Source organism: Pseudorca crassidens, chromosome 13 (assembly GCF_039906515.1).
Source record: "Pseudorca crassidens isolate mPseCra1 chromosome 13, mPseCra1.hap1, whole genome shotgun sequence".
Lineage (NCBI taxonomy): Eukaryota > Metazoa > Chordata > Mammalia > Artiodactyla > Delphinidae > Pseudorca > Pseudorca crassidens.
In genome coordinates this window covers 43,286,014-43,305,173 of record NC_090308.1, presented here as the reverse complement: position 1 = coordinate 43,305,173, position 19,160 = coordinate 43,286,014, and the positions used below count along the sequence as shown (strand labels likewise).

At 42.2% G+C, this 19,160-nt stretch overlaps 1 protein-coding gene across 4 annotated transcripts in view; it reads left to right on the top strand.

The window, feature by feature from the left end:
* The first annotated feature begins 3,986 nt into the window (after positions 1-3,986).
* The window catches only part of DSE (dermatan sulfate epimerase), a 70,175-nt gene continuing 55,001 nt past the window's right edge, over positions 3,987-19,160 (top strand). The window contains exon 1 of one of the 4 annotated variants that reach the window (XM_067702293.1): positions 3,987-4,161. In XM_067702293.1, coding sequence (XP_067558394.1) covers positions 4,083-4,161 — 79 coding nt within the window. In that variant the 5' untranslated portion in view covers positions 3,987-4,082. Of the gene's footprint in view, positions 4,466-4,754; positions 4,903-5,196; positions 5,376-19,160 lie in introns of those variants that run through there. The other 3 variants (XM_067702294.1, XM_067702295.1, XM_067702297.1) reach the window with 3 other exon arrangements.

The following is a 19,160-nucleotide window of genomic DNA, read 5'->3' as shown; positions in this document are numbered from 1 at the left end:
AGCACCTGAATCACCCAATTAAAAACACCTCAATAAATATTTATTTTCTAAATTCCTCAGTGATGTCCAGATTTCTTTACAATTCTCAAAAGCCATGTTTAAGAAAAATACTAAATGCTTAAAATTTTGAGCCATTCCATAACTCTAAGTAAAGAACAAACTTCTAATTTCATCCATTCATGTGGCAAAAATTAATAATCATTTTTGTAATTTCAGAGAATAGTGCTATAGTTTGGTAGGTGTAAGGGACACCTTGGGTAGTTGTATGGTTAGGCCATTCAAGATGGCTGTTCTCTGGCTCCCTGTACATCTCCTGCTGGACCAGTCCCTGATTCTCTCATACAACTATCCAACCTCATAATTATAGGGCTTAATTTGTCCCTGTAACTGATGAGCCCACCTGATGTCAATTCCACCTATAAATAGTAGCCTCCTCCCTTGAGTAGAGAAGATTGTTGCCATGTTGTCTGTTGTAGGCAGTGGGGTGCCCCTCCAGGACATTTTGCTTAAGATCCCCTGTCCAATAAACCATTGATGTCTCTGTCACTGTTTCCAAGCTCTTTCTTTGGTCTCCAGGCTGGGCAACTACAAGGCTTGCAGGCCTGCAGGGTGCAGCCCAACAGTAGTTTAAGGTAACTCAGGGGATATGTAAAAATCATCAATTTCAAAAGTCAATGGAGCATGAATGGAGGATAACTTTCATCTGAGACCAGGACACAGACTGTAAGTGGGGCTTTAGATATGAAAAGTTAGTATGGGCCAAGTGGTTTAGTGGAAAGAGCCTGGATTTGATAACAGACAACGTAATCATATGTGGTCTGAGCCATTACATCTTGGGAAATTCACTTCAACTTTCTGAGCCTCTGTTTCCTCATCAGTCAAATGAACATAGTAATACTGACATCAGTGCCTGTGAGGGTAAAATGAGACACAGATGGAAGTACCTGGCACACGTAATGATCGATCTGTTAAAAGATTGTGAGGCCAGGAAACATGTATCTGAAGAATTATACGTAAACGCCTCAAATTGTGACTGAGGGTGGAGGGTTACAATTCAATTATGATTAAGAATGTAGGTGAATGTTTCCTTTCGTATTAATGATGAAAGCTAAGTTCAGGAAGCTTGAATCATCTGGAGATGAAGCAGTAGCAGCAGAACAGTCTAGGCAGTGGCAAGGAGCAGGTCAGCACTGGAAGAGTCAGGGAGGTGACAGGCCTGAGAAAGGAAGGTTGGAGAAATTGGTGGTGGATGTCTGACCAGGGCTGAATGCCCGGAGATGGAAGGGGAAGCTGAAGGATATTATCACTGAGGAAGTTAGTACAAGTATAGGGCAATAGGGTTTGAGCAAACCAAAATGATCACACCTCTTCGGTGACTCGACGATGTATCTCTTAGATGTAGGGTAAGATGGTTTTATGAATAGACTAATTTGGTCTGAGGGGGGAAAAAAAGGCTTTTCAAGGATTGAAGCAGGTATACAGTCATGGACCAGCTGGCTGGTTAGTAAAACCTAAAGGGCAAATTTGAGTTTAATGACTTAAACAAGAGAACAGAAACCATATACTGGTAACAGCCCTGTAAGACTGGGGTTCATTAGGCTAGAGCCAAAAATAAACTAAGGACAACAACAACAAAAATACATTTTGTAAGATCATAGAAGGGATATACCTACTTAAGGTAAGTGGATGATAAACCAGAACTAACTCCCTTTTTTCTTCCCTATCATGGAAAAAAATAACCCTTCAACCTGAAAGAGTAAAATGTACTTTGCAGTAGTTAATTGAAAGCTAAGATAGGTGAAGAACTTGTAAGAAAGCCTAGCTCTCTAAAGCTTAACTTCTCTTGCCTAGAAAAATTACATCTCAGCAAGGAGAGTTTACAAATAAGGACTTTCATCTAGAATCATCAGAGATGAACACTGAAAGACTGGGGATGAACAAATGGAGTTCCAGTTTTCAACAAAAAGAAGCAGCTCGATTCCTGAAACCAAGACAAGGAGCTTGTCACAGATCCTGAGCAAAATGAATAAACCTATGATTAAGGTAATATCTGGGCACTTAGAAAAGGAAGAAACTCAGAAGTTAACAAGAATTCACAAGTAGTCATTTCCTTTTTTGGACTATGTTGTAACACCATATAGCAAGGACATCTAATAGACAAAGCACATCTGCTGTTTGGGGCTGTAACTGGGGGAAGAGGTCACTTTTCCCTAATCCCTCAGTCTGGGAAATGATGGTGTACTTTAATTTCTACAAAGATGTCACGTACCCATGTGCATTAGCTGCTCTGGGACAAGGGAAGAAAATATTAAGTTACGTGAGGTTCCTCAACTGATGAGAATATTCCTCAACAGCATGCTAATTCAGTGTCAGCAGTGGAAGGCATCTGAGAATGAGAACTTGAATGTTGACATGGCATACAGACTGAATTTGCAGAACACGTGAAGCTGGGACGTAGAATTACTCAGTTACATCAGTGATACATAACATGTCAATAAGCTAAAAGAAGAGGCCTAACTTAACATGTGATTCTATTAAATTTTATTGTGCTAAGTGTTGAACAAACTATAATGGGTGTGGCTCGGGAAGAAGTGTTTTGGAGTGGGTGAGAAAAAGACATTATTGCTTCAGAATTTTAGTAGATTGTAATATAGGAGTCAATAGGGTAATATTGCTGCCATAATAGTGCCTAGGATTTACTTGGGGAAAATACAGTAATTAGAACCAAGCCGTTAAACATCTGTGTTATTTGAATAAAACCTTGAACTCAATTTTGGGGATCAGATTTTGAGAGGAACAATGGCAAAGTAAACCACCTTCCAAGGGCTTTCAGAAAAGATAAGGAAAAGCTGATGGAGTTGGTACGTATCCAGACAAATTGAAGCGCTCTCCTGTGGAATTCATGCTAAATGCATCCTAGAAGACCCCAGAGGGCAGGATTGCAGATCTTTGAGCCCTACTATTTGGGGGACCATTTGCAAGAGGTGGATGTTATTCAGAAGCAGATTTCCAGGTCAATTTACAGCAAAACTGGGGGCGAAGGGGAATAAAAGACAGTGGGTACTGTCTCCTTTGAAGATTTCTTTTCTTTTTTTTCTTTTTTTTTTGCGGTACGCGGGCCTCTCACTGTTGTGGCCTCTCCCGTTGCGGAGCACAGGCTCCGGATGCGCAAGCTCAGTGGCCATGGCTCACGGGCCCAGCCACTCCGCGGCATGTGGGATCCTCCCGGACTGGGGTACGAACCCGTGTCCCCTGCATCGGCAGGTGGACTCTCAACCACTGTGCCACCAGGGAAGCCCTCCTTTGAAGATTTCTTAATCCTGGTTGCACATTCTGATCGCCTGGGAAGAGATTTTAAAATGCTGATGTTTACATGTTAGCCCTAGAGATTCTGATTTATTGGTCTGGTGTGGGGTCCCCATTAAAAAGTATTTTATCAAAGCTCCCCTGCTGATTTAATGTTCTAGGTTGGAGAACCACTGAGTTAGATGACTACTTATCTAGAGGTTAAATAAATCAAACCAGACGCTTTTTCTAAGGTCTCTTCCAAATTTGAGAAGGTAAGTGTAAATTAACACTTTTTTTCAATTATTAGAGAAGATTCACAATGAATCTTCTCTAATAATTGAATTAATATATGTAAATCTCTTAGCACAGTATCTGGCATGTAGTAACTCAAATATTCAATATTTTTATTGTATCTTCTCTATAGCTGTTCGATGGAGGTATTATATCTCTACATTACAGATGAGAAGACGGAGGCTCTGAGGTTAGTTTTCCAAGGACCCTCGTAGTAAATTGCAAAATGAGGATTTAAACCAGATTAAACTAGTTTTAAGTTCTAGAGCCCCTTATCTCCTCCACAGTCCACCTCTAAAACATCTGGAAGTTTATGCAAATTAGTGGTTTACTTGAGTGAACATTTAAAATATTTTAACAAAACCACTTCCTCTTGACCATTTTGTAAGGAATTTCTCTCCAAATGCAATTTCTGAAAAAAAGAAGCATAAAACTCGACATCCACATTTCTTTCTAATGTGGCCTGAGGGAAACTACTCTGTAGGTCTTGAGATACTCTGAGGATGGGAAAATGGAAGGAGGTGGCCCTTCAGAACTCAAACAAAGCATGGGAGAAGCAAGGGAGAAAAGCACTGCTCTCAGGTAAAACATCTCTAGTGCTAAAGAATGGATGAACATCTGTCACTGTACCGCCTAGCTCTGGCAGGTTAATTACAAGCCAAGGCTGAGGAAGCCCTGCGGTGACGGCCCTGGTCTTGTCTGCCACTTTCCTGAGGCCAGGTTGGATCAGGCTGTGTGCAATGGCTGCTGGAAGAGAAGGCAGGAAACTTCTCCAAAGGGGCTGTGACTACTAAGGTTGCAAATCCTCCACCTGAAAAACTCAGACGGATGAGGGGAGTCGGTCTCTCTCTTTCTCTCCCTCGTCCACCCAGGCCTAGGAGATAAGGTAAATTAAATTTCCTCTTGTGCGTTGTATATATCAAGTGTTCTGTTCCTGACCCTTTACCTTTGATTAACATCCGTTCAGTTTGCAGGGTTCAGTGCTTTTGGCTTTACTGTATTTTGTTAGTACGGTTAAGGCGAGGACCGCTTCTAAATAGGTGATTTCCACCCTTCTGTCTGAGAAGAGAGTAAAACCGAATTCGGGAGAAACGGAGGGGTAACAATTTTGGAAAAGGCGAGGGGAGTGGGTAACAGCCTCGGTGGTAAAGTTCTCAACGTTGGAGGAAAACGGTTTCCTCTCCCGGAGCTCTATGGAAGCATCAGCTCCTCCCCTCGGGCCTCCAAAAGTACCCTTCGCTTGGGGGCGATTCTAGAGTTGAACCCGAAGCGCGTGGGGTCATTAGAAACTAGAGCAAGTTGAAGCCAAAGAGGCCTGGCAGGGTAGGGGTGCGTGGAGTCGGGGCCCGAGTGGAGGGGAAGGCCGAGAGCCGCGAGTCCCGGGAGAGGAGGAGGAAGAGAAAGCGGGGCGGGCCGGAGGTCGGGGTCCGGCGGCGGGAAGGGGTCCCCGTTTCTCCCTCCCCGTCCTCGCCTCCCGGGGCGCTGGTGACGTTGCGGTTTCCTCCTCCCTGCAGCTGAGCCTCAGCGCCCGCCGCGTCCCGCCCTCCTCCCCTTTCGCCCACACCCCACCCGCCCGCGCCGGCCCGGCTCGCAGTAGCGCCGCCCGAGGCTGCAGCGGCGCATCCTGTGGCGCGGCGCCCACCCGCACCCATGGCGCGGCGGGCGCGCTGAGGGCTCGGCTCCGAGGGCGCCGGAGGCCCGGGCGCCCTGGAGTGAGGGGGGCCGGGAAGGGCTTCCGGAGCCTGGGCCCAAGCTGGGAGGCGACGCCCGAGAGGACGAAGCCGCGGCGGGGAGCGGTAAGCGGAGGGGCGCGCGAGTGGTGGGCAGGGGCGCGCGGCGAGCGCCGCTCTGGGCCCCGCGCGGCGCAACTTTCTTCCGGAGATTCGGGCGGGTGGCCGGGCGCCGGCGGGAGGCAGGCGAAGAGCCACGTCCCCCGCCGGGCGCAGAGCGCCGCGAGCTGCGCGCCCGAGCCCGGTTCCGCTGGGCTCCTGGAGGGCGCGCGAGGCGTGAAGCCGGAGCCGTGGGTTTCTCCGGCGGCGGGGCAGCTTTTAGTCCCTTCCCAGCCCTCGAGCGCCCAGCGCAGAGCCGGGCGCACCATAAGAACTCAGATCACTTTCGGTGCGTCGAGTCCGGCCGGCCCAGCAGCGATTTCCTGGACGGCCGGGGGGCTCCGGCTTCCCTCTGCCCGGTAGCCTGGCACAGCTTCGCGCCCTCCTTTCCCTGCATCTCTCCGTTAATTGGGGGTGGTAGTGGTCGTGGGTGCCGATGCTGGCGCTGGCAGCCCGCCTCTGCGATTGTGGAAGCTGGGCAGGCACGTCCCGAGCCTCCCCCAGGCGCTGGATTCCAGAGCCGCCCGGCTCCGCAGACACTTGGAGAAATTGTTGGTAAACCTCACTCCCTGGCAGCCCCTGGTGGTAGGGTGGGGCTGGGACGTGCTTGACTCACAGGCTGGGAAGCTCTGTGAGCAATGCCACATGGGCGCAAGATCTGTCGCGGCTGGAAGCTGAGCTAAGTTTGTGACCCGAGAACTTTCTCATTTTCATTGCTCATTTGAGGCATCAGCCTCTGCTTAGGCTCTCGGGCATTAGAGCTGAAACCGAATCCATTGCTTAAAAAAAAGTAGGTGAACCTCATTTACCTGGAATTCCTTAGATCAGGAAATGCCACTTTTAATTTCTGGGAATCTCCGTGTTATAAAGTTTTTTAAAACGTTTTTTCATTAGTCATGGTTTAGTTAATGTTACATTAAATTTGAGAAGGGACGTTCTCACTGAGAAATAGTTTCAAAACAGGTTTGTTTTGAGTATTTTATTTTTCACATTATAGAGTTAACCTTTCAGGAATTTCCTTTTCTTCAGTTTTTAAAAATTTCTCAATAAATGATAACCCGTAGGAAATGAAATATTATGTGCAATGTTTTTTATTATTATTTTATTTATTTTATTTTTGGTTGTGTTGGGTCTTCGTTGCTGCACACGGGCTTTCTCTAGTTGCGAGCAGGGGCTACTCTTCGTCGCGATGCGTGGGCTTCTGATTGTGGTGGCTTCTCTTGTTGTAGAGCACGGGTTCTAGGCACATGAGCTCAGTAGTTGTGGCACGTGGGCTCAGTAGTTGTGGCTTGCGGGCCCTAGAGCGCAGGCTCAGTAGTTGTGATGGCCGGGCTTAGTTGCTCCGCGGCATGTGGGATCTTCCCGGACCAGGGCTCGAACTCGTGTTCCCTGCATTGGCAGGCGGATTCTTAACCACTGCACCACCAGGGAAGTCCCTATGTGCAATGTTTTATAGAATATTCTGACACTACTTCTAAAATGGGATCCCCAAATTGTTCGTAATGTGCATGGAAAAAATAAAATACAGCATTATCTGAGTATTTGTGTGTCATGTACTACAAGGTCCCATACAGATTCGTGTCCTTTTATGAAGTGTGCAGGTAAGATGTGTTCTAGTATAACTGGAGAAGAGAAAATATTGAGTTTGATGCCTCCATCATCTAGTGACCTGTGTGGGTTCAGCAATAAGTGCAAGACAGTGCTGTTTACTTAGGAAACATACGGAAGGATATAAGAAACTGCCCCGGCTCTCCCCAAGCTCTTAAGGTAGAAAGGGAGAAACCATAAATAAGCAGCACCTGAGAGTCTGGGCTTGGGAAGCATCATTTTTCATTAATTGGTATATGATGTCAGTATTAGTGTCGTCTAGCTTTCGTTAAATAAAGACAGTGGCCTACATAGTACATTTTTACATTCAGGTTAAAAAGTATCGATAGTACAGTTACCAAGTAAAATGGAATTCTCAAAAAAAAGAAATGTGGATAAAGAGGGAAATTTGCCACAGAATACGATTTAGGCCTTTGTCACTGAGGGGATTATTAGCACCTTCCTGGTCCTGCTGGGTAGAAGCTGTTTAAAGTTCCTCCATCTGAGGTTAGGGGCCTGGTAATGGAAAGACACTGGGTAAGAAGTTAGCTAGGTTTGCCACATGAGGTCAGGACCATCATAATACCTAATATTTTTGTGTGCATCTACTTTAGTGTTTATAAAATTATTCCACAAATTAGCTAATTACAGGTTTTCAATGATATTTGTTTTCCAGTCCAATATCCCACAGTACTGCCTTGATCTGGTGGCCATCCAGGAGGGAAAGTTCTTAGCTTCACAGATGTTGCCCCACCCTTCCCAATACCTCATTATAAAGATTTTTTTAATCTCTGAAAAAGTGTCTTAAGATCATAGATGAAAATGCATTCTGCAATTAAACAAAAAAATATTTGTTTATACATTTCTTAATATTATTTGTAGCAGAATATTTTGGTATTTATTTCTACTTGCCTTGGATTACACTAAGGCATGAAAGAAATTACATGTTCATGAAAGAAATTACATGAGATCCACTCTATTATGATTTCAACAAATAATGGAGAGGAATAAAGAAAGATACATTTAAATTTGGGTTGTAATATATCAGTAACCTTCGTGTTCCAAAGGGGTAAAGAAACTACTAAAGGACTAGCCTTTTGTATTTGCAGCATGTGTTAAATATTACTTAAATCATTAGCATGTTTGAGTCCTAGACATAACACATTTTCTTATCCTTTTTTCACCCTCCTCCATTTAAAAAAAAAAAAAAGAAATACTGTTATTGTCCTGGGATATGTTTGTGGCAGGCCTTTGAGGAGATCAAGAATGTCTGGTCCAGGGAACTCCATCATTATAGTGGATACTTTTATTCCATTTACTGAGAGGGGCTGGATCTTTACTATTATGAAGGAGTGGGTAAGGCAGAGATTCCATGTCCAGCAACCCTTCTGAAATAATGGGTCCAAGCGGAGGGCAGGACAGTTCTTATTACTATATTATAAAATGCCTTAGGGTTTTCTCATCTTGGAATTACATTATCTTCACCTACAGTGATTTGGAGAATAAAACTCTTTGGTGGTCACCAAATTACCAGTAGGTATTTGGATGACGCAGTGTAATCCTCTAAACCTGAGTCAGTGCCCAGCATGGGAATTAGGCAAGCGTGTAAGCCCAGAGTACCAAAAAGAAATTATTTTCCAGTAAAATTCATATGATTAATTAAGGGCAGAATGAAAGTAGAGATTAAAGTCCTAGATTCCAGAGGCACTGATCCATGCTTCTATTTGGTGATAGCAATAATTAGAAATGGATGAAGTTCAAAAAGTCTTGCCAACTCTAATGCCCAACTCTAATAGGAAATTATATTTTAAAAATTAAACTTTGCAAAAAAAATATAGTTCTGATGAACCTAGGGGCAGGACAGGAATAAAGATGCAGAGGTAGAGAATGGAGTTGGACTCGGGGAGGGGGAAGGGTAAGCTGGGATAAAGTGAAAGAGTAGCATTGACACCTATACACTACCAAATGTAAAATAGATAGCTAGTGGGAAGCAGCTGCATAGGACTGGGAGATCAGCTTGGTGCTTTGTGACCACCTAGAGGGGTGGGATAGGGAGGGTGGGAGGGAGGTGCAAGAGGGAGGGGATATGGGGATATATGTATATGTATAGCTGATTCACTTTGTTATACAGCAGAAACTAACACACCATTGTAAAGCAATCATACTCCAAGAAAGATGTTAAAAATCAAACTTTGCATTAAGTGGATAATATTTTTAATTGAAGCAATTTTTCTTTAAAGAAAATCTTTCTATATATGTTAGTTAATAAATGTAGTCCCAAGTTCTGACCCATCTAACTTTATTGTTTCACAACTTCTAGTTGCATATGGAAGAGTGGTTTGGTTAGGGGATGGTGGAGAGATATTGCAGGGAAGAATCATACTGGAAAGAAAATTAGGAAGTATTGTGGACGCGATTAAGAGGAGAAACTAGCGTTAATAAACTCTTATGAATTCATATACATTTAGACAATTGAAGGAAGAGTTCTTGATAGGTCATACAGCTACGTGAATGCTTGCATTTTAAAACTGACTAGTAATTTAATATTTTTTCAAATAATTCTAATATTCTGATATTTTAGCCTAGTGGAAATGGAGAGTGATGTAGAGCAGGTGTCTTATCCTCATTTTAGGGGTGTAGAAATGGAAATACCATGGAAGTAAGAGACTTATCTCTCATTTTTTTAAAATTTATTTTATTTTTGGCTGCATTGGGTCTTCCCTGTTGTGCGCGGGCTCTCTCTCTAGTCGTGGCGAGTGGGGGCAACTGTTTATTGCAGTGCACAGGCTTCTCATTGCAGTGGCTTCTCTTTGTTGCTGAGCACGGGCTCTAGGCGTGCGGGGTTCAGTAGCTGCGGCTTGTGGGCTCTAGAGCGCAGGCTCAGTAGTTGTGGCTCATGGGCTTAGTTGCTCCGCGGCACGTGGGATCTTCCTGGACCAGGGCTCGAAACCCGTGTCCTCTGCTTTGGCAGGCAGATTCTCAACCATTGCGCCGCCAGGGAAGACCTGTTGTCTCTCATTTGCAAGTAATTAGTGGTCTACCTTAAACATGAGATTAACCTAAATGGCGTATGTAATTCTACTTTTCTCCTTTATGACTCCACATTCATGTTGTTAAAGACTCTTATATTTCATTTTCCTACAGATCTAATTTATTATCCCGCTTACTCATTACTGTCCCTGAACTGTCAGCTCCCTGGAATGCTTATGTGCTTCCCAGGCTTCCGTAAACTGGCTGTTTACAGACCCTCTTCCCACAGCTCTCTCCTCTCACTCTGCCTATCTCTTCTCATCCTCATCAGGCTTCCATCCTGGGGCCCCTTCTAATTCCCACAAAACCCTAGGCTCATTGCTCAGCTCTCATTAGCTGGCTTCAGGTTTTTGGGTGCTTTACCAATTGTGTTGCTTCCTTCTGCTTGTCTCAGCAAGCTCCAGCCTGTTGAGGGTGTGGATTTCAGATCCTCTGTCAGATGCCCAGAAGAGTATAAACCTGCAGGAGGTAGAATATTCAGAGAATCTGTTGAATATCACAGAAAATAAAAGGGAATGATTTTACTTTGGGAAGAGAAGAAAAGATTGTTGAGGCCATCTGTTTATTTCTTGAATGGAGTTCAGTTCTTAATTCCGAATAACACTATGAATTTTGATGTGCTTTAAGATTACCGCTGAATTTCCTTCTATTTGTTTCGACTCCCTTGGGGTGTTCCATACACATGATCTTGGTAAGTGTTGTCATCAAATGTTAGTAGGTAATTTCTGAAAGAACAGAATTTGCCTCTTTAGTAATATGTAGAAGCTATAAACATCCTGATAATAAGCATGATTTGTTTTGGCATTTTATATGTGAGAATAGTTATAACCATTAGGTAAGTATAGTCCTGTTTTTAAAAATATAGCAAAAGGCATGTATGCAGTTAACTCTCAATTACATATATGTGACGTATCCATTGTAGGTTGTGCCCATCTGCTTTGTCCTAGACAGAGTCAGAGAGAGTTTGCAACTGAGTGTATATATATGTCTGCATGCCAGAAACATTTTCTGGTATTATTTATGGAATTAATAGTGCCTCTCTTCTCCCCAGTAAATGTGGAAAATAGTAGGATAATCATAGTAGAATTCCTTGTGTGTGTTTAAATTAGTGTACATGATCTTTCAGAAGAAATTGAGTAGGTCCACACTCATTTAAAAAGCTGTCATTTAAATTTTTCCATTTGAAATATTCATTGCATACATAGATGCCATAGGGTTGTGAATCTGTTGATTAAATCAAGGATTTTACGTTTTTCTCATGTGTAACAAACTTAGCTACTAAGCAATAGGCATTTAATGTGTGCAGATGTTCTACCACAACAAAGTTGAGTCAGCATTTCATAACTCTTAAAAAGAACTTGTAAAGGAAATGGGCTCACCAAGCTTGTGGGTCTGTAATATTTTTATTGATGAAGTACACAGGCAATATACTGGCTTTACTGTGGGAGTCTAATTGCTATTGCAAGAAGAATGGAGATATTTGTTAGCGATTCCTGAAGTGGGAGATAACAACATTAGGTTGGTTATATAAGTCTTAGTGTAAAATGTAGCAATCTGTAGATTATGTTGTGAATCTGGTAGAGATTACTCATGTAAAGAAATAACAGACTACAAATTGACACCTTCATTTAGAGTAGTCCTTTACATTGAAGTATTGAAAGGGTTATAGCATTTCTCAAGTTAGCTTACACCCAGAAAGTTGTGTCAGTGACAAGAAACTCAAGAATTGCATGATAAAAATCATCAAGTAGTTTAAAATTGTTTCACGCCAAGGTGCACTCAACACCCTGACACCAGGTAGAGCAGTAGTAAAGGTGGCCTGGCTGCAGGATCACACCGCTTACCTTCTTTACAGTTGTGACTGTCAGCTTTTCTTCTTGACACGGTGCTCTTTTTGTTGTTTGGCTATATCTGAGGACAGACTATAAGTAGTGGATTTCTGGAATTCCACAAATTCTGGTTAAGAGCTCTTCTTGGGGCCTTGGCAGTTGAATGATATCCTAGGAGGTATGGATGGGGCCAGGCTCACCAGACCCGTGGATAATCGGGCAGGGGCCAGCTGGATTTAGGAATCACCTGCAGTGTTTACACTGCTCCCAGGGGGGGAATGGGCCTGGCAGGAAGGAAAAAGGAGACTGAAAGGGAATGTTGAACAGCTGTTTTCCATCTTCCCTGAAGAAAAAGAAGAGGAAATCGCCGTAGAGCAGGCATCAAGAGGGATTTATGCTAAATACAGGGAAGTTTTTCTGAATGTTTTAACCTTTAGAATGGATTTATGAAGGAGGCCTTTTGAGTTCTTCTCTGTTTAGAGAGGTTTAAGTGAGGTTGTCCAGAAGGGATGTTAGCATTTATCTTCTGGGGTTCTAATTTTATGACCTCTGCTCATCTGGATTTGAAAATCTTAGAAGTTAAAAATGACTTAATTATATGAATGTAGAAGAAATGGTCAGTTTCAGTGTTTGAAATGCGAGTTGTTTTTATAGTTTCTACTTAGCATTTTTATTTATTAGAGCAAAGTATTTGCTAACTGGTTAAATATTGATTCTATGTAAGACTGCTTCAACCTTTCATACAGATACACATTACAGTGTCTGAAAACTCCTCTCCTCTATGCTTAATCTGTTTTCTCCCCAAACAGGTCACTTTTCTCCACATTTCTTTTTTATTTTAGAAAATGTTTAAAAAGGTCTTGGCATCAGACTATGGTGTTCCATTTGGACTTTCAGTAATATCTTTTACTTTTCCCTGCCCCATTTTTTCTAGTAGAACTAGACTGGCAACAGTGGTCACCTGAATGTATGGGGCATTCATTAACCATGTGGTCAAAACATAGAGGTTGCCCATGTCAGAAAGAGTCTGGAAACTTCCCTCATATTCCAAACTTCTTATAGCAGTATTTTGGTTAAAAATAATAATAGCATTTATAGAAACAATGTGAACTTTGCTTCATTTTTGTTCAGGAAGATAGACTCTCTAGTAGAATTTTTTTTTCCCTCTCCAGTTTTATTGAGATATAATTGACATACAGCACTGTATAAAAGTTAAAGGTATACAGCATAATGATTTGACTTACATCATGAAATAAATTTAGTGAACATCCAGCATCTCATATAGATACAAAATTAAAGAAACAGAAAAAATTTTTTCTATAGTGAACCAGTTTTTCTACAGTGAAGTAGGAGTTTACAGAAGAGGAAGGGGAGGAGGCCAGAATGATCCTTGTAATGGATTAGAGCTGGAGACTAAGTGTGAACTCATGTTTAGCTTAGTATCAGTACAGATGGTTAAATTTAGAATTGTTTATAGATACATGTATTATATATACATGGTTTAGTATACATGCATGTATTTCCTCACTGTGTCAGCTGCAAAGGACAAGCAGCAATGATACCCTGGTGGTAATGAGCACACCTAGCGCTCAGTTCTTGGTTTTTAAAATCATTCTTCACAAAAGTAACCAGGGCTCCTTAGAGAAATGGCTGATTCTAGGACTGGGCAGGAAATATACAAGGTGATTCTGGAGCATCTTGCAGTGGCAGAAAATAAGGAAGTGTTAAAAAAAAAAACCCCAAACCGAAACTAAATTATATTCAAATTTTCTTATCTTTTACCTAATATCCCATTTCTGTTCCAGGATCTCACCCAGGACACCACATTATATTTAGTTACAATAGCATGTCTCCTCAGGCTCCTATTTTCTGTGAAAGTTTCTTAGACTTTCCTTGGGTTTGAAGACCTTGACAATTTTAAGGACTGGTCAGGCATTTTTATAATGTCTCTCGAGGGCTTCCCTGGTGGTGCAGTGGTTGAGAGTCCGCCTGCCGATGCAGGGGACACGGGTTCGTGCCCCAGTCCGGGAAGATCCCACATGCCGCGGAGCGGCTGGGCCCGTAAGCCATGGCCGCTGAGCCTGCGCGTCCAGAGCCTGTGCTCCACAACGGGAGAGGCCACAGCAGTGAGAGGCCCGCGTACCAAAAAAAAAAAAAAAAAAAAAAAAAAATATATATATATATAAAAAAATGTCTCTCGAGTGGGATTTGTCTAGTATTTTTCTCATTATAATACTGGGGTTTTAGGTTTGGGGGAGGAAGAGCATAAAAGTAAAGTGCCATTTTCATCACATCATATCAAGGGTACAGATCATAAATATGACTTATCATGGCTGATGTTGACCTTGATCACCCGGCTGAAATAGCGTTTGTCAGGTTTCTTACTGTGAGGTTATTCTTTTCCCCCTGGTCCATACTGTCCTCTTTGGGAGGAAGACACAGTCCACACTTAAGGAGGGGGAGGTCATGCTCCACTTCCGAAAGAGCAGGGTATCTACACCGAACATTTGGAATTCTTATGCACAAAAGATTTGTCTTTTCTCCCTCATGTATTTATTTATTCAGTCATTTTTATATCAGTATGGACTCATGGATATTGTTTTTATACTTTGGGTTGTAATCCAGAACTATTTTATTTATTTTGTTGCTCAAATTGTTTCAGCTTTGGACTGAATTTGGGTCCAAATTCAGTTGGACTGAATTTGGGTCCAAATTCAAACAATTTGGGTACTCTTTCAGTTGGCTCCTTTGTCCCTTTGACATACTGCAATCTAGTAGAATTAATTTGTGGTGTCAGACCAGTTGTGTTTTTTCTCAGTAAGAAAATTAGGTAGGACTTAAGATGTAATCATCTTAAAAGCAGGCTCATAGCGATGCTGCAAAAGGTATTGGAAAATGCACGCTTAGCCAATATTGGGTCAGTGGGTTTGGGGGATGTCAAGAAGTGGAGCCCAACAATGTCAGTGTCTTTGGCAACTGGAATTAAATGTTTCTACTTAGTTTCACAGCCCATAGTTTCAAAGCAATTTTGAAACGTTTTTCACAATTACCTTTCTCAGAGGAAACTGGTTCTTGGAATCACTGAAAAGCCTGCAGAGTTAACTTAGGTAAAAGTGTCTTTTAGTGTCTCCCTTAGTTGTGAGGTTAATTTCTTTTATTCCTCTGTCTTTAATGTAAGTCTTTTACAAGTTAGAGCCTGTTGGCTCTAATGAGAACCCAGGAGGAGTAGAGAGCAAGATAAGAATCGATCTGTTACTTTTATGCAATAGTTCAAATTATCCTTTCTTAAACTCTAGTGTGAAATTTTAAGATCCACCTTTTTTTCTAAGGAAACCAGTATTGTTCAGATTAGATTCATCTTGTTTACCACATGCTCTGCTAGGGTTCTAAGATTTTCACCATTACAGTTTTTAGATTTACTGTGACTTGCATAGAGTTATTCTGTATAATATTCAAATTAACAAATGGTATTTGAGTATGTGCTGTGGGAACTTTAAAAATTCTGTTTCACCTCTACTTGTGAAATTTCATCTGGCAAGTTTTAGGATAAGTTGGACCACTTTCAGTATCTCTTTCTTGGGGAAGAAATCTGTTGGCAGTATTTATACTACTAAATTGCCATAAAATGATCAATTCTGCGCCTAAAGAAGTTGAGTGGAGCTAGAAGTATTAGGGTGGTTATGTAACAGACCCTTCTTTGTGTGTTTACATCCTTTTTTCTTGTTGGTGAAGCCACTGAAGTTTGTTTCAGTGATTGCAAGTTTTAGAAAAGATAAATCTGTGTTATCAGAAATGAATGCTTTGATATATAACTTTTTTTCAATGTACTTTTGAACCTGGAAAGTCAGATGAAAGAACGTTCTACTTTAGCAATAGAAATACTGAAAGGATTTAGTCATTCAGCGAGTACTTGCCAGGTACTTCTGTGTTTGAGGGGACGTCTGGGTGGAGGCAAAGAGGGGCGGCATGCAAAAGAAATATGACATGGTTTCCAGCCTTCAGGAGCTATAAAATCTGGTTGGAGGATAACTAAATATGAAACTTTATGAGAACAATTAAGTGTTGAACAGAGACAAATGCGTGCAGCAGGATTGCAGGAAGGAAGATGTCTGTGAGGCTTACGTGGGCAGAGAATACTCAGCTAGGAAGGGGAGAGTGAATTGGGCCTCAGAGGATTTTTATGCCAGAAAGGGGAGGGGAGAAAGCATTGCAAGCAGAGCCCGCCAGCTAAGCAAAGGCACAGGAAGAGGAGTGAGCAAAGGAATGGGGTGGCTGCCAGGTCAAGGAGAACTTCTTAGAAAAATCATGGGAATTCACTTGTCTCCTTTTATGACATTCTCTCTCCTTTTGTCCTTACCTTCTTTGTATACTCTTTCATTCTTTTCCACAAATATTTTTGAAGGCCTGTGTTGCATGTAATCATTGGTGCATGACACCATAGGAAAGACAAAGAAGACTCAGACCCCTGCCTTCTACCAGCTTATACTTGAGCAGGTGAGATCTGCCTCAAATCCCTTTTGGAGCCAGAGAGGACTGACAATAAATGTGAGAAAAGAAGATAACAAGTACCTTCAAGTAACTCAGTGTGCATATTGACTCCTTTTTAGGGCCCAATTCAGATACCACCTCCTCAGTGCATCCTTCCTTCTTCAACTCAGCCGGAAGTATTAACTTCTGTAAATTTAAGTAGTACTTTGTAATTCTCATGCAAACTTACCTCCTTTTTCTTTCTTTGATTTTTTGTCTTGCGGGATATGAGTTCCCAGACCAGGGATCGAACCCATGCCCCCTGCCATGGAAACACGGAGCCCTAACTACTGGACCACCAGGGAATTCCCTTACTTCCTTTTTCTTTAGTGGTTTGTGTTAATATTTTCTTTCTTTTGTCATGTTATACGATGGCATCAGCACTTTCTTGGTTGACATCATCCCTGAATTCCCAAAGAGTATTGAGCAATGCATATATGGGGCCATAGGGGAGACCACTTATGGATGGAGTTGCTAGGGAAAGCTTCATACATAGCACTGTGTTCTTTGAGAAAGGTATGCATTTGAAGTAGTGCCCGTAGAGGGAACCCCCAGAGAGAGTAACAGAGGGAATCAAGGACAAAAATATGAGTTGTGCTCAAGCAAGGATGAACAGGTAAGTGTGAAGGGAGAGCTTGTGTAGGGAGGAAATGAATGATAATGTTGAAAAGGTGGGCCAGCACTAGACTGTGGAAGCTCTTGGAGGAGAAACTTGTTCATTTTGCTTTGTGTATTAATTTGGGAGGAACTTTATGGTTTACAAAGATAGTTATATCATGGGTAATATTAGCAGACTGCCTAGGTTTATATCTTGGCTCCTTCACTTTCTGTGTGACTTACTTATTATGTCGGTGCCTCAGTTTCCTCAGCTGTGAAAAGGAGATGATACTAGTGTCTATATTATGGCACTGTGGTGAAGATTAAATGAGTTAACCCATATGGAGTACTCAGCATAGTTCCTAGGACTTGGTAAGCACTATATGTGTTTATTGTTTCTAGCAGCCTTTGGTGTAGATATAATAAGAATTACGATCCCTACTTTAAAAATGAGAAAACTGTAGAGCTAGGACTATGTATAGTTCGTTAGGGCTGCTGTAACACAGTGCCTCAAACTGGGTGGCTTTCACAACAGAAATTTATTGTCTCACAGTTCTGGAGGCCAGAAGTCCAAAAGCAACTTGTCAGCAGGATTGGTTCCTTCCAAGGCCATGAAGGAGAATCCGTTCCATGCCTCTCCCAGCTTCTGGTGGTTTCTGTCGATCTTTGGTATTTCTTGGCTGGTAGATGCTTCACCCTGATCTCTAGCTTTATCTTGACGTGGCATTCTCCCTGTGTGTGTGTTTCTGTCTCCAAACTTCCCCTTTTCATAAAGATAACAGTCGGATTAGGAGCCCATCCGACTCCAGTAAGATTTCATCTTAACTTAATTATAATTATTATATCTTAATTATATCTGCAATGACCCTGTTTCCAAATAAGGTCACATTTTGGTGTATTGGGTATTATAACTCCAACATAGGAATTTTTGCAGGACCCAATTCAACCCATTACAGATTTCAAGTTACATCTTTTTTTTTTTTTTTTTTTTTTTTTTTTTTGCGTTACGTGGGCCTCTCACTGTTGCGGCCTCTCCCGTTGCGGAGCACAGGCTCCGGACGCGCAGGCTCAGCGGCCATGGCTCACGGGCCCAGCCGCTCCGCGGCATGTGGGATCTTCCCAGACCGGGGCACGAACTCGTGTCCCCTGCATCGGCAGGCAGACTCTCAACCACTGTGCCACCAGGGAAGCCCTCTTCTTTCTTTTCAACATGGACTTTCTGTGACTTCTTTCCATTTAGGATTAGAGATAAAGACATTAAGAGAAGTTTAGGGACATTATACTTGCACTGGATAATTTCAGTTTTCTCTGTAAATGTGGATGATATGTCACCGTCCCAAAGTATAGGTGATAAAGGAAGAATGGAATGCTTTTGGAAAGAGGCAAAAATCTAAAGTATCAGAGTAAAGATTTTACTGAGAAGTTAGCTGGAAATGAATAAGTGGGTAGATATGCATCTGAGTGATGTAAGATAGAAGTTGATGCCTACCAGGTTTATATTAGGGATCGAGGTAGAAAGGATAAATGCGATTGAGGTTCCCGAATCACTGAGGGAGTTAGAAATATCGCCAAACAATAAAAATGACCTGTGAAGATTAAAAAGAGTACAGAGACAGATAGTGATTGCAGGTGATGAAAGTGTCAGGAGAGTCACTCCTGGCGAGTCACTGAGAGAACTAAGATGGCCCCAGGAATGGAAGAGGCTAGCTACCATCTTGCTTATGGCTTGGGGAGAACGGCATTCGGTCTCCATGGGAGAGCACAACAGAGGATGTATCACTGAAAGAGTCAAAGTTGCTTCACAAAATCTTTAATTTGAAAGCATCTCAAGTCATCTCTGCACCATCCCTTGCCCCATTTAACTCAGGAATCACCTGACAGGTGGTCATCTCATCACCATGTTCATTTAGGACAAGACATGAGAAGAAAGTCTAAGACATAAGATTAGTAGAAAAGGACTTTTCTCCACGATGGATGAAGAGAACTCAGGTCGGGTTTGACCAAAAGAAATAGCTAGGTAAAATCTGGCCATGAGCAGATATAGACACCAAGTTAAACGTTCATGACCTTGAATATACACACAGGCACAAATATTAAATATCTGGCATTTCAGGCCCTGAATTGGGGTGTTTCTGGCAGGAGCATGTTTTTTGGCCTGTGGATCTGTGACCATCAGTTCAGA